The 12,852-nt window shown below is 48.9% G+C and overlaps 1 protein-coding gene across 8 annotated transcripts in view; it reads left to right on the forward strand.

Moving 5' to 3' along the window:
- The window catches only part of TMEM218 (transmembrane protein 218), a 30,359-nt gene that overhangs the window by 8,837 nt on the left and 8,670 nt on the right, over window positions 1–12,852 (forward strand). For 6 of the 8 annotated variants that reach the window (XM_045798055.2, XM_045798059.2, XM_045798050.2 and 3 more), the window contains 3 exons: window positions 1,646–1,755; window positions 2,618–2,720; window positions 6,176–6,920. In XM_045798055.2, coding sequence (XP_045654011.1) covers window positions 1,646–1,755; window positions 2,618–2,720; window positions 6,176–6,310 — 348 coding nt within the window. In that variant the 3' untranslated portion in view covers window positions 6,311–6,920. Of the gene's footprint in view, window positions 1–1,645; window positions 1,756–2,617; window positions 2,721–6,175; window positions 6,921–11,928; window positions 12,052–12,596; window positions 12,718–12,852 lie in introns of those variants that run through there. The other 2 variants (XR_015726979.1, XR_006779765.2) reach the window with 2 other exon arrangements.

The following is a 12,852-nucleotide window of genomic DNA, read 5'->3' on the forward strand; positions in this document are numbered from 1 at the left end:
TTCTGTCAGAAGATACCTCTTATTTACACTTGTGATCCCCAGACTGGCACAGAATAGATGTTGATCGAATAAATGTTTGTTTGTTTGTCAGTTTATGCCCAGGGCTTCCTTTCCAAACTTTCCAATGCCTTTATAACAGAACTTCTCATAGATAACGATTTTTGTCATATTTAAACCATCAGGGTAAAAAAACCATCAACTGAGGAGGCATTTATTTGCTGAAGGTTTGTCTCCGATACTGAAGGGGAAAATCAGGGTGGGGGTGCTCTAGACTCAGTGGAGTGGGTCAAATGATGGCCCCCAAAAAGTTTGTGCCCACATCCTGATCCCTGGAACCTGTGAATGTGACCTTACGTAGAAGAAGGGTCTTTGCAGACATAATTGAGGGTCTTGAGAAGAGATCAGACCAGATTCTTTGGGTGGACCCTGAATCCTCCACAAACATCCTCATAAGAGGCAGAAGAGGAAGAGACAGAGACACAAAGGAGAAGGCCATGGGAAGACAGAAGCAGAGACTGGAGCCATGCAGTCTCAAGCCAAGCAATGCCCAGCCCTCCGGATGCTAGAAGATCCTGGAAGCATTCTCTCCTAGAGCCTTTAGGGAGCTCCGTCTGGCTGGCACGTTGATTTCAGACTTCTGGCTCCAGCACTGGGAGAGAATACCGTTCTCTTGTAAGCCACCGGTTGGTTAACACGTACGCCTTCACATTACGTCTTCTGTAACACGGCTGTAGTAAGACTTCCGCAGACGCCTGTTGCCGTGCCTGAATGAAATACACGTGTTTGTAAGGTACTTAGCACGCCGTGAATGCTCAAACAGAGTGAGGGCCCCCCTTCTTCAGCGTCTTCTTCAAGGACTTAGGAGTTTGCTTCCCTTCGTGAAGAAAAAACAACAGGGGGACGTTTCTGTCTTGCGATTGTCTGGGCAGTCAAAGCTCACACCACAGACTTAGCCTGAGAGCCTCAGCGTCCCCATGGGCTCCGTAGCGCTTGGGTCCTGGGGCCGTCACAGCCCCCTGTTAGCGTTTCTGGCAGGAGAGAGTTCGGCTTGCTGCTGCGGGTCGGGGAAGCCAAACTGGAACTCAGATAGCAGATTTGAAGTGACCCACGCAGAGCAGAAAGCAACCTCTCTGTCCTCACTAAAACAAAGGCTTGGGGTTTTAAATTTCTTTTCTTTTCTCTTGTTTTTTAAGATTTTATTCATTTATCTGTCAGAGAGAGAGCGAGAGTGAGCACAAGCAGGGGGAGCGGCAGAGGGAGAAGCAGGCTCCCCGCTGAGCAGGGAGCTCAATGTGGGGCTCGATCCCAGGCCCCTGGGATCATGACCTGAGCCAAAGGCAGACGCTTCACTGACTGAGCCCCCCAGCTGTCCTGGGGTTTTAAATTTGTAATTCCTGTGAAGGGACTGGACTTCCCCAAAGACCTGTACCAATTAATCCTCGTCTCACACCAATCATCAGAAGTTCATCAGACTGAGTGCAGACTTTCTGTATTTGTATCTGCATTTGTCTGAAGACCCTCACACAAGCTGGGAGTGGGCAGAAGACAGGCAGAACTGGCGCAGGGGGGCGCGGGGTGCATGGTGCCCGGGGTGGGGGGGCCGGGGCTGAGCGGGGTGCAGTGCTCACGCTTCGTCTCCCCGCAGATGGCTGGCACCGTGCTCGGGGTGGGGGCCGGCGTGTTCATCTTGGCCCTGCTCTGGGTGTTGGTGCTGCTGCTGTGTGTGCTGTTATCCAGAGCCTCCGGGGTGGCCAGGTAAGGCCTTGTCTCCAGCTGAGAGTCCAAGGTAAAAGTCATTAGAAGTGAAATCGCTGATGTTCATTAAACATTTAGAATCCAGAGGATCATTTTTGTAATTACTGGCAGTTTGAATGAGTTGCATTTTAACCTATTATCATAAGCACTGACCGTTATTTATGCTCTGGTGCAGAGGTGAGAGGAGAAGGGAAGTGGTAGTTTCCAGCTCTCAGTGTGGAGGCGATGGGGGGACAGAAGAGGCAAAAAGGAAATCCGTGCTTGCTGCCTATTGAATTTCTTGGGGTTGTACGGGTGTGTGTTTCTGAGTTGTTCAGACTTAGGGCACATGCTTGGTCTGGTCCCTGAGGCTCTAACCTGGGCCTGGGGACATCTACAGACCCACAGATGGCTTGGGCTGGCTCTCTGTCGGGCACTGGCCTCAGAACACTGACCCCGACCACACTGCAGAGCTGTGCTCCGGCCAGACGGTGTCGGTGTGAAGCGGCGAGCTACGTGATTTACCAACGTCTTCCAGCTAAAGACAAACAGAAAAGTTGAGAAGAGGGAAGGCTGCTTTGATTCGTCATGATTTCGAGGGCACAGAGGCAAAATAGAAAGTACCCATTCCCATTGTTCGGAATTTGGAATTCGCAGGAATCAACAGGAATGCGTCCAGTCGGGGACCTGTCTAGGAAGCAGGGCTCTGGGCTGAAGGGGAGAGCATTTCTAAATTCCCTGCACAGGGTGGGCAACAGGGCTCTGGGCCTTGTGAAGAGACTGAAACTGAGAATATCGGCTCCAGGGAAGGGCCGCTCCAGACCTAACTGATGAGAGAGGGATCCATAAACGGTACTCGTAACCTTCTGTCTTTTGACCCCAGGTTCTCTGTCGTTGTTGTGTTCCTCGGCGCTCTGATCATCACATCGGTTCTGCTGCTCTTCCCTCGAGCCAGTGAAGTCCCAGCCCCAGAGGTCGAAATGAAGGTAAAACTATTGGCTTTATTTTGCTTTCGAAGGCATAACTCTTGTCTCTCTTAGTCGAGACCTCCATCCTGCCCTGAGCTGTTCCCCCAACGTCAGGTCAGCCGAAATGTGTTAGAAGCAGGAAGTTAACACGAGGGTGGGGAAAGCTCAGAGGGAGCTTTACATTCCCCTGTCCTTTCACCCAGGGCAAGAAGCTCGCTCTGATTCCCACGTGCAACACCACGGGGCAGTTATTTGCCTGATTTGAGGGCATCCCCACTGGGCATCGAGCTGTACGAGCGATGTGTCCAAGAGCCACCTGCCACTGTGGGGCTGGAGAAGAGCAAAAGAGTCGGGAATAGGAACAGGGCCTGGCCCTGAAATGCAAGTGTCCCTATCCCGGTAGTCTGGGCGCAGAAACTCAGATCCCAGCCAAAGTGTTCACGGTTGTCCGTCTCCGTGTGTTTGATCCCTCCACTTGTGCTGTGCAGAGAGTACTTTGCGGAGAGAAGATCGGTGGGGAAGGAGCATTTCTGCGGAAAGCAGAGGTTGTAGAGACAGCTGAATGCAATACTGACAGCCGTCTGGGGGACTGGCAGGCCCGATTTCCCGGAACCCCATCTGCCAGCTCCCATCTCTCTAGAGGGATTGTTACCACCTCTCTCACAGTCCTTCTGGAGACCCCACCCATCTACTTCAATCCTGACTGGGGCACTTCTTACCTCCTATCACTCTTTCTAGCAGCTCCTTTCCTCTCAACTTCCCATTTTCATTTTTAAAGTGGTAATGATGACATTAACTCACTTTTTTTTTGGAGAGAGACGGGGAGGGACAGAGGGAGAGGGGGAGAGAGAGAGAATATTAAGCAGACTCCCCACTGAGCACAGAGCCCCCCGCGGAGCTCCATCCCATAACCCTGGGATCGTGACCTGAGCCGAAATCAAGAGTCGGACGGACGCTCAACTGACTGAGCCACCCAGGCGCCCCGTCCAACATTTTTTAAGGAATTACTGTGTGTGAGGTTGTTTGCTAAGCACCTTGTTTGCATTATCTTACTTAAACCTAAGACAACCCTAAATAGTATGAAGTACGTGCTATTATTATCCCCGTTTTATAGGTAAGGACACTGAGGCTGTACGAGGTTAAGTAACTTGCCCAGGGTCATACATATATGGGAAGAATCGGGACAAGGATTCAAGCTGAGGTCTGTCTGCAAAACCTTCGTTGTTGGGGACTCGTCAGAATATTGGGGGCCATCACAGAGAGTTCATGGGTGAGCACTGACACTAGACCACAGCACACAAAATTATACAACTTCTGAACTAAAACTGGCACACATTTCTAACTCTTTCTAGGACTAATCATGGCAAAAGGGAGGATTTTCGTTCTGGAAAGTCCATGGGACGTAATAGCACACACATGTAAGGGATCATTTCCATACGTGTCAGGGGTTTTTGTCAGCGCTGGAAAACCACTCTGTCGGGGCACCAGGTGTACCAAGGACCAAGTACCAAGTGTGGGCGCCAGGAATAGACTCCTACCTCCGTTTCCCTGTCTGAGAGGGAGTGAGTGATGAAGGGCCGTATTTCTGGATTGCTGTGCGTGTGAATACTGGAAGAAGGGCACAGAGCAAACACTGTTTTGAATTCAATCCCTCTATCCTCTGTCCTATGAGCTGCAGACCCAGGAGAGAAAAAGGAGTTTTGAGCAAAATATGCCCGTCTGCGTGGCCAACAGAATTGGTGTTCTCATTTTCAGGTTTTGAGAACTGGCCCCTGCAGCAGCCTGGCTCGATACTGTATCAATAATACATGACCTGGGCCTTCTGCACCCAAGGCCTGCTAATTGGCTAATTAAAAAGTGAAACGTGTCAAACGAGCAAACATGTAGCCCGCGAGAGACTTGTTCCGTACTGGAGCCAAGGTCAAAGTTATGTTAAAGCTGTTTTATCAAGCTGACCTTTGTTGTAAGTTGGCTGTTGGGGTAATCTCTGGAGCAGCCCTTTTCTTCTTGGTATCTTTGGACCTCAGTGATCAGAGCAGAGCGAGGACTTGACTTGTCACTCCACTGTATGAGTTTCCTGTTGCTGCTGTAACGAATGTCCACAGGCTCCGTGGCTTACAGCACACACGTGTCGTCTTACAGTTCCGTAAGGTAGAAGTCCGAACGCAGTCTCCCTGGGCTGGAGTCAGGGCTTGGCAGGGCTCTGTTCCTTCCTGGAGGTTCTGGGGAAGCATTTGTTTCTTTGTCCACCCAGCTTCTAGAGGCCGCCCTGGGCTAGCGGCCCCTGTGCTCCATCTTCAGAGCCAGCAAGGTACCATCTCGTGGACTCTGCTTGCATCTTTCCATCTCTTTCTTTCACCTTCTCTTCCACCTCCCCCTTCCAGGCTTAAGAACCCTTGTGATTACACTGGGCCCATGTGGATTGGATAGTCCAGGCTAATCTCCCTATTTTAAGGTCAGCCAATTAGCAACCTCAGTTCCATTTACAACCCTATTTCTCCTTTGCCGTGTAATCTAACACAGTCACCATTTCTGGAGATTAGGATGTGGACATTTGGGGGCCATTATTCTGTCTACCACAATTGCCTTTCAGGTATTTTGGGTTCTTTTCCCTTTGGGAAGCTGTGAAGTCACCCTGTCACTTGGCTCATTGTCCTGCTCCATTAGGTCCATTAGATTAACTTGCTTTTTTCTGCCCTAACTTAAGCACCACCATTTGGATCTGGGGAGAGTAGAGCTCTGGCAGCAGACAGTAGACAAGTGGGCAGAGCCAACTCTAAGTGTAGGTTTTGTCAGCAAAGACCAACAGCTTTGGGGCTTCAAGTATGTCTGGTTGCCAGGCAGCCAACTGGATGATCTGGGTCACGTTGTCTGTCCTGTCAACATTTTAGTGTCTCAGACAAATGGCCATTTAGCCTAAGCTTTGGAGTGCTGGATTATGAATGTTAGGGTTCAGGACTCTTCTGATGAAAGTTTTAAAGAATCACCTTTCCATTTTGAAAAGGAACCCTCCTGAATCAGCAATGGGTTGATGATCTGGGGCCTTGATCTTGGGTATATGGGGGTTATTATACTATAATATTTTTATATGTGTTTAAAATTCTCCATAATAAAAAAATTAACAATAAAAATGAGCTTTTCTAAGACCAAGCAAGCAAGCTTCTCATGAACTCTTCCAGATAACTGATTTCAGAACATAAAGAGCTCATCCAAGGTCTTCACAGTGTTTATGAACCCCCTCCTAGATGGAGCCATTTTGTTTTTCCTGTACTTCATTAATCTTTTCTTTCTCTTGTATTTCCGGCACAGGGAGTTAAGAAAAGGTTCTTCCCTAGCCATTTACAGAGGAGACTCAGAGCAGGGTGTTACTGGAAGTCACGAATACAAACAGACCCTGGGCCCACTCATCAAAGATTTCAGATGGGCACGAGCTGAAGTGATCGTCATTTCATTTTTGATGTTTCTCTCTACAGATTGTGGATTCCTTTTTCATTGGCCGCTATGTCCTGCTGGCTTTCCTCACTGCTGTCTTCCTTGGAGGCCTCTTTTTGGTTCTCATTCATCATATCCTAGAGCCAATCTATGCCAAACCACTGCGGTCCTACTGAGCGCTTTCAGGAAAACCAAGACCCTGTTCTGTCTTCACGTCTGAGGTGACTAGTGAGCAGAAAGGTACTGTTCAGAGCCTTGTTTTGACCGCCTTCATGCCTTAACGTCAGAGAAATATCCATGCACGACTAGGACAGATCCCTTGAATCCTGGTTCCAGAAATGGGGTTGCAAAATTGGCCGGGTAGAGATGATTCTCACTACCTCCAGCGGGATGTTGCGGTCTTCTTCACACTTGTTCTGCAGGTTTTCCATCTGTTTTGAAAGGGAAATAGTAACGGTGATCTGCTTCCAGTGGATTTTCAATTGAGACACCAGATTAAGTGGATTTTGGGAAAAGGAGCCCTTTGGCTTCTACTGTCCGGGAGACGGAAGGATCTCATCCTTTCGATAATACGCAAGATTCTTAGTTACAAGGGTGGGATCATTTGGAAAGGAAAGGCACTCCACGTTCAAAAGCTTATTTTAATGTGACGAGTTGGAAGACTTACCCAGGTGTTGGTTGTTGGCCAGTGTGCATATGGTGCCACGGAATCTACACAGGCCACGGGTGTACCTTCCCTCTGCTCTGATAAAGTAATAAACAACCGAAGGACTGACTTTCACTTCAGACGCTTGGCCACAGCTTCCTCAATCTATATTCTATATTTCAGATTTGCGTGGGGATTAGACGAAGAGTATGGAAGTGTTGGTTGTTTGTCTTGCTGCTATAGGTCTCTGGATTCTTTCTCTTTCAGAATTTGGTAGCCTTCATGTGCCTTGTTTCATTATTATAGAATCCATTTTGGGTTATGATCATTTCTTTTTAGCTTTGTAGCCCTTTCTCCAAAGCTGGTGAGGAATATACGTTTCCAGGATTGATACAACTTTATCCTGTCTGAGATCCCACGTCAACTGAAATTTATTATTAAATGGAGGGTCTCTTTGGAAGCCTCCTCCTGACTCCCTAGAACTAAATGAAGGAGGATCTTCTAGCTTTAAGTTAAGAACTGGAAAACAAGTTGGAAAGAGAACTTCGAGCATATGCTATAGGCCAGCAGACTAGTTCCCTTGTAATTCAGTGTCTTTAAATTTTACAACAACATATTTATTATCATCTGGTTTTAAAGTAGAAAAAATTAAGGCTTAAAGAGATGAACTGACTTGCCCAGGCTTCACATAACAGCCAGCATCTGTCCCCAGGGGTGGCAGACTCCAGGGTCTGTCTCAGACTAGAAAGAAAACACACTGGGCTTTGTGGAGCTTTGATTGGGAGCTTGAGGAAGTCAGGGCCACATCTCCTTCACTTTCTCTCCGGGATCCTGTTGTCAGTGTAGAGATGATACCCCAGTGGGGGATAAGCTTTAAATTAAAAGAGGAGAGAATGGGTGACTTTGGGGAGTCATGGACTGGTGAGGGCCAGGTGTATTTATTTCTGCACCTGAACTGTCCCTATCTTATTCAGTTTGGAAAACCTTTGTACATAAGGTTTTGTCACAGAACAATTCAAAGGAAATGGTCTCTCCATCTGGCCTAGGGCCCACAGGTGAGAAAAGAAAGAAGAAACATCCCTCCACGCAGATTGGAGGGGAGAAAGGAGAATGCAGACACGTGGAGGGAAGTGGGACAAGCAGGCAGTCGGGCCATGTGCTCCTCTCCAGACACTTGCACTGAAGCTTCCAGATCCCTGTGAATCTCTGTGCAGAGACGTTGAGTCAGCCTGAGTGGAACACGGACTCCTACGAGCACAGGCTGCCATTTGTCACCTCCTGAGAGACTTGCTGACAAAGCAAGTCTGGGAAAACTTGTAGGTTCTGACCTTGAATCCATCTTTTTTATTCCCCAACAAAGGTGTCCAACTATGAGATCAATGGATAATAGCTGTGAAGTTTTGGGTGACTACTTACACGGAGAAAAATGTGTTAAGGTTGGAAACTAAAACACCACGGCTATCTAATGCGTATGTGTGTGTTTTGCACAGATATAAAAGGCAGGTTTGTGTGTTAAGGGCAGAAAATACACTTTGTACAAAGTGTATTTTAGGTTGGCCTGCCCTCTATAGACCCCCCGGGTCCATAACTACCAGCTGTGGGGAAATGACCCATAGATTACTCTCTACCTTTTTACTCAAAGCAGTCATGGCCAACCCCGAAAAACCCCCCACAGGGTTGGGATAAGAAGTAGAAGGCTGGAACATGAACTTCACTGAGAGCTATACATGAGGCACCCCTGCAGTCTGATATGGCACTCCTTGGGCTCACGGCCTTCCTGGAGACAGGGCTTAGAGGTCATCTGAGGGTCCCATTCGTCACTCTTTGGTCAGTGGCCTTCCAGCAGGTGGCGCTGTACTGTGCCTTACCCAGAGGGGCTCCTGTAGCAGAGGGACTGCTGATCCCCACTATTTACAAGGGGGAGAGGGGGAGCAAATCAAGAGTTCTACGTGAAAAACAGGTGATTTCAGAGCCTCTTAAAATTGTATCCTGACAAAAGCTAAATGAACAGGACACCGCACTACCCCACAACGGAGACGTTGGTCCAGTCCGCTAGGTGGCGCTGCATGGTATATTTTTAGAAAGTCCCTCAAGCCCGCAAAACACACTAGGTAATTTTTTGAGAGGTTCCTTAAATTTCCCATTTATAAAAATGGATGTAAAGCTGACATTCTTTTACTGATATGCGGTATCAGCTATTTAATCTAAAAATTCACCAAAATTACTGTACCAACGTTCTGTTCCGAGGAAACGCATAGCCATTCGTTCCTGCTTGGTACTTCGTGTGCAGCCGTTTGTTTCATCCTAACAGACGGCCATGCACTTATGTTCTCTAAGACATGGACTCTTCTATCAACTCTATCTCACTGCTGTTTCAGTTGAAGCATTTTTATTCTACTTTGATTTTTTTTGAAGTGTAAAGAGACCTGCTGCAATTATTTTATGGAAGAGAAACAGGCAGACAGTGGAAGGGATTTTAAAAGTTGAGTGGGGCTCAAACCTCACATCAGGATTCCTGACATCTCACTCTTCAGATAATGTAAAGATCATTTTTGGCTCACAAACAACTCCTTATTTCTACATTGGTTAATACTATTTGGCAGCTATTGATCCCCATCCTTTCCCTAACCCATGTCATCAAAAAGGTAAAACTTTCATTACAGAATTTCTAATTAGGATCTATAATACAAATAATCAATATTTTATAATTTCTTGACTTAAGCCTTTAAGTATTTGGCTGTTGTTACATAGGAACAAGTTTGCAGGTGTGGGAATCATCTTCACAGGGGCACAGGAACTCGGGTTCGGAAGGGATTTTGTAGTTCTTAGGGTTCAATCTTTAATCTCTATTTCTATCCCAAAACTTGGAAATATTCTATTCCTCACAGGCTGAAATCACAGTTTTTATTATATTTACCAAACATGTTCTAAGCATTTTTCTAAATGCTTTGTACATATTAAGTCATCCCCATAAGCAACCCTGTGAACTTGGTGCTCTGAATATCCCCATTTCACGGATGGGGACCGGGTACAGAGTGGCGAGGTGATTTGCTTGAGGTCATTCAGCTCGGGGTTAAACAGGAGTCCAGGTTTGAAGTCAAGTGGGTGGCTCCAGTTTAAGCCTTTATGTACTTCGTATTATACTATGTTGCTCCATAAACTGAAAGAAAAATGAGGGGCCAAGGTCAAGCAACGCAAACCCAGGAGGTAGAAATACCACAAAGCAGCAGCTGAGTCTAGTGGAAAACCCAGAATCGGGATTGGGCAGGAATCCGAGATGAAGCAGTTAAAAGCCACATGGGACCTCAGAGACAACTGCTGTCCTCCACCCTGTGTTTTTGGTGGGTCTTTGCGTGTGGGACTGTGGCTCCTCGCTGGCTGAGAGATACAGTGGAGCAGCCCATAGGCTGAGTTTTCCAGGACATACCCAGCAGTCTCTCTGTCCACCTGGAATGTTTGTCTGTCCACCTTGGGTTGGTTCTCAGAGGTGCCGATGGCAGAACCAAAGCCACAAAACCAAGAATGTATTTGTTTCTTGGTCTCTGTTTCTAACAGACCATTATTGGTGGTTGCTGTTTACTCAAGGAAAAGAAGTTTCCAGCCCCTAGCCGCACCCCAGCACAAACCTTCTCGTCTCAGTTTCCTGGGACCTAAGAAAGGACAGTAGGGAGCAAAATCAGGGCCCAACACCACCAACAGAACGAGAAGGTTTCTTTTTCTGCGTTTTCATTGCACCATGTTGGGTATTGTAAAGGATGTGCTAGGCGCTGCCCTCAGAGAACTCGGTGTGGTCACAGAGGCCGTGTTCATCCCCGACCTCAATGCTACATAGCCGTTCCCTCCATGTTTTTTCTTTTAATCTTTGGGGATTTCTTCGGTCTTTCTGTCTTCAAATTGTTGTTCCCAGGTTTACACTGGGGAGCAGGTAATTTCCTATTGCTGTAGTAACAAAGTACCACCAAGTTAGTGGCTTCGAACAACCCAGATTTCTTATCCGACAGTTTTGGAGGTCAGAAACCTGCAGTAGGTTTCACGAGGCTAATATAAAGGTTCTGGAGGCTCTAGGGAAGAATCCCATTTCCTTTCCTTTTCTAGTTTCTAGAGGCTGTCCACAATCCTGGGCCAGTGTACCCTTCTTTTGTCCTCTGAGCCCCATCTTCTCATTTGACCACTGACACTCTCGCCTCCCTCTTTGATTTATAAGGAGCCCTGTGATTACACTGGGCCCACCCTGACCATCCAGGATAGTCTCCCCATCTCATGGTCCTTAATCACATCTGCAGTTAACATATTCATGGGTCCTGGGAATTAGGATGTGGACATCTTTGGGGGAGGGGGTGTGATTTTGCCCCCCACAGAATCTGTGGTCCGGTCCCACCCTCCTGGTCTAAGGCTGGCTTCCTTCCACCCTCCAATTTCCATCCTCTCCCCACCTCCCTGCTTTATATACAAGGTCTTCCCCTTTATCTCCGGGAGCACTCCCCAGTCCCCATGTTGTGTTGAGTCTCCTTCCCCCCAACTTCAGTCTTGCTGAAAGCCTCAGAGTGCCAAGGGTTCCCTTTCTTTTCATTACTTCTTCCCCCCCCCCCACCGCAACCACACACCACCCCAGCCTCCCAATGGCTCTCTAAAGGGGAAATGCAAAGAGTTATTGCTTTTTAATTACAAGTGCTATTGTAACATCTATAAGGAAGAACACTTTAAGCTTAATTGAGACCAAATGTGAAGTTAAATTAAATGAATAACTAATTAACGTAATGCTCCTGCATTAGCCCCAAGTGAGTGCTGAGGCCTAGAGAGAAGGCAGGTAGCAGGCTTCCAGGGAACAGTCCGTGCCCAGAGCTGAGGTGGGGCAGGGCACCTGGGACCTGGAAGACCAGTGCAGGGGGCCCATCTCAGGGCCAGGGTTCCTCCACCTTGGCCATCTCCCCCAGACTCCCACCCATGGCCCACGTCCTCCCTGCTGAGGCCAGGCGCTGAGCTCCCCGCACCTCCTGCTGATTGCTGCTGCCACGCCGACCCCCCCCCCCACGTCGGGCACCAGCGAGTATGACCTGCTGCTCTCCCCATCCCCATGCTGCATTTGTCGGGCCTTCCTCGGCATTCGTTTCAACGTCCTCCCTCTTCCACGTCTCCTCCCTACCTTAGGAAACAAGCTACCCGCCCACGTCCCTTTGGGTCTTCTCCCCAGCCCTGGGATCACCCTCCTGCCTGCTGCTGTCCCTTCCGGCTGGACCTCTCCGCTCCAGTGCCCAGCCTCAATGTTCCCAGGTAGGTCAGGTCAGGACGGTCTTCTAGGTGAGGACACGGGCTTCTGGGTAGTCAGTGGGGAGGCGAGGGAAGAGGAAGTCTCCCACCCCAGGAGGAAGTCTCCCCGGCTTCCCACCCTGACCGGATGCAGAGGTGAGAAAGCTGAAAGTTGGTGAGCAGAGCATTCTCTGCCCCGTCTCCCCACCTGGAAGCAGGCCTGTGCAGGGCCCACGCTGGGCTCTGCCGGCGGATGATGGCGCCATCTAGTGGCTGCCCTGAGTGAGCCGCGCAGATGCTGGGCGCTGAAGGAAGCTTCTAAGAAAGCCGAATATGAGGCCCTGCTGCCCTGCAGCACTGCCCCCGGAGGCGAGCGGGGTCTAAGGACTTAGAGGTCCCGACCGTCTCCTGCTTTCAGTCGGAGTGAGTGTCAGGCAGTTGGAGGCTTACCAGTTTGTCCCCAGGGCAGTGTGTACAACCTATGACAGTGTCACCCTTGTCCCCCAGTGTCCCAGTAAATGCCACAGCTGTACCCTGTATGGGGCTCTAGCTCCCGCTGTGCCCCGCAGGCCATCTGTCGTTGCAAGTACCTTCTCATGGAAGCCCACTTCTAAGCAGCCCCTGCAGAAGGACCCGACCACCTGTGCAGCCGAGTCAAGCCTGAACAAGGACAAACGGAGGCAAGGCTGGCTGGAGGCATCTGTATTGTGCTGACAGGCAGCTTTGGAGCTCAGAGAGAAGTGCCAAGAGCTAGCCTGGCATGCCACGCTCCGGGATCCGGGGAGGCCAGGAGAAGGACGGCAGGAACACGGGGCAGAAGAGGCA

This window comes from Ursus americanus, chromosome 16 (assembly GCF_024610735.1).
Source record: "Ursus americanus isolate L20-20 chromosome 16, mUrsAme1.1.p, whole genome shotgun sequence".
Taxonomy (NCBI): domain Eukaryota; kingdom Metazoa; phylum Chordata; class Mammalia; order Carnivora; family Ursidae; genus Ursus; species Ursus americanus.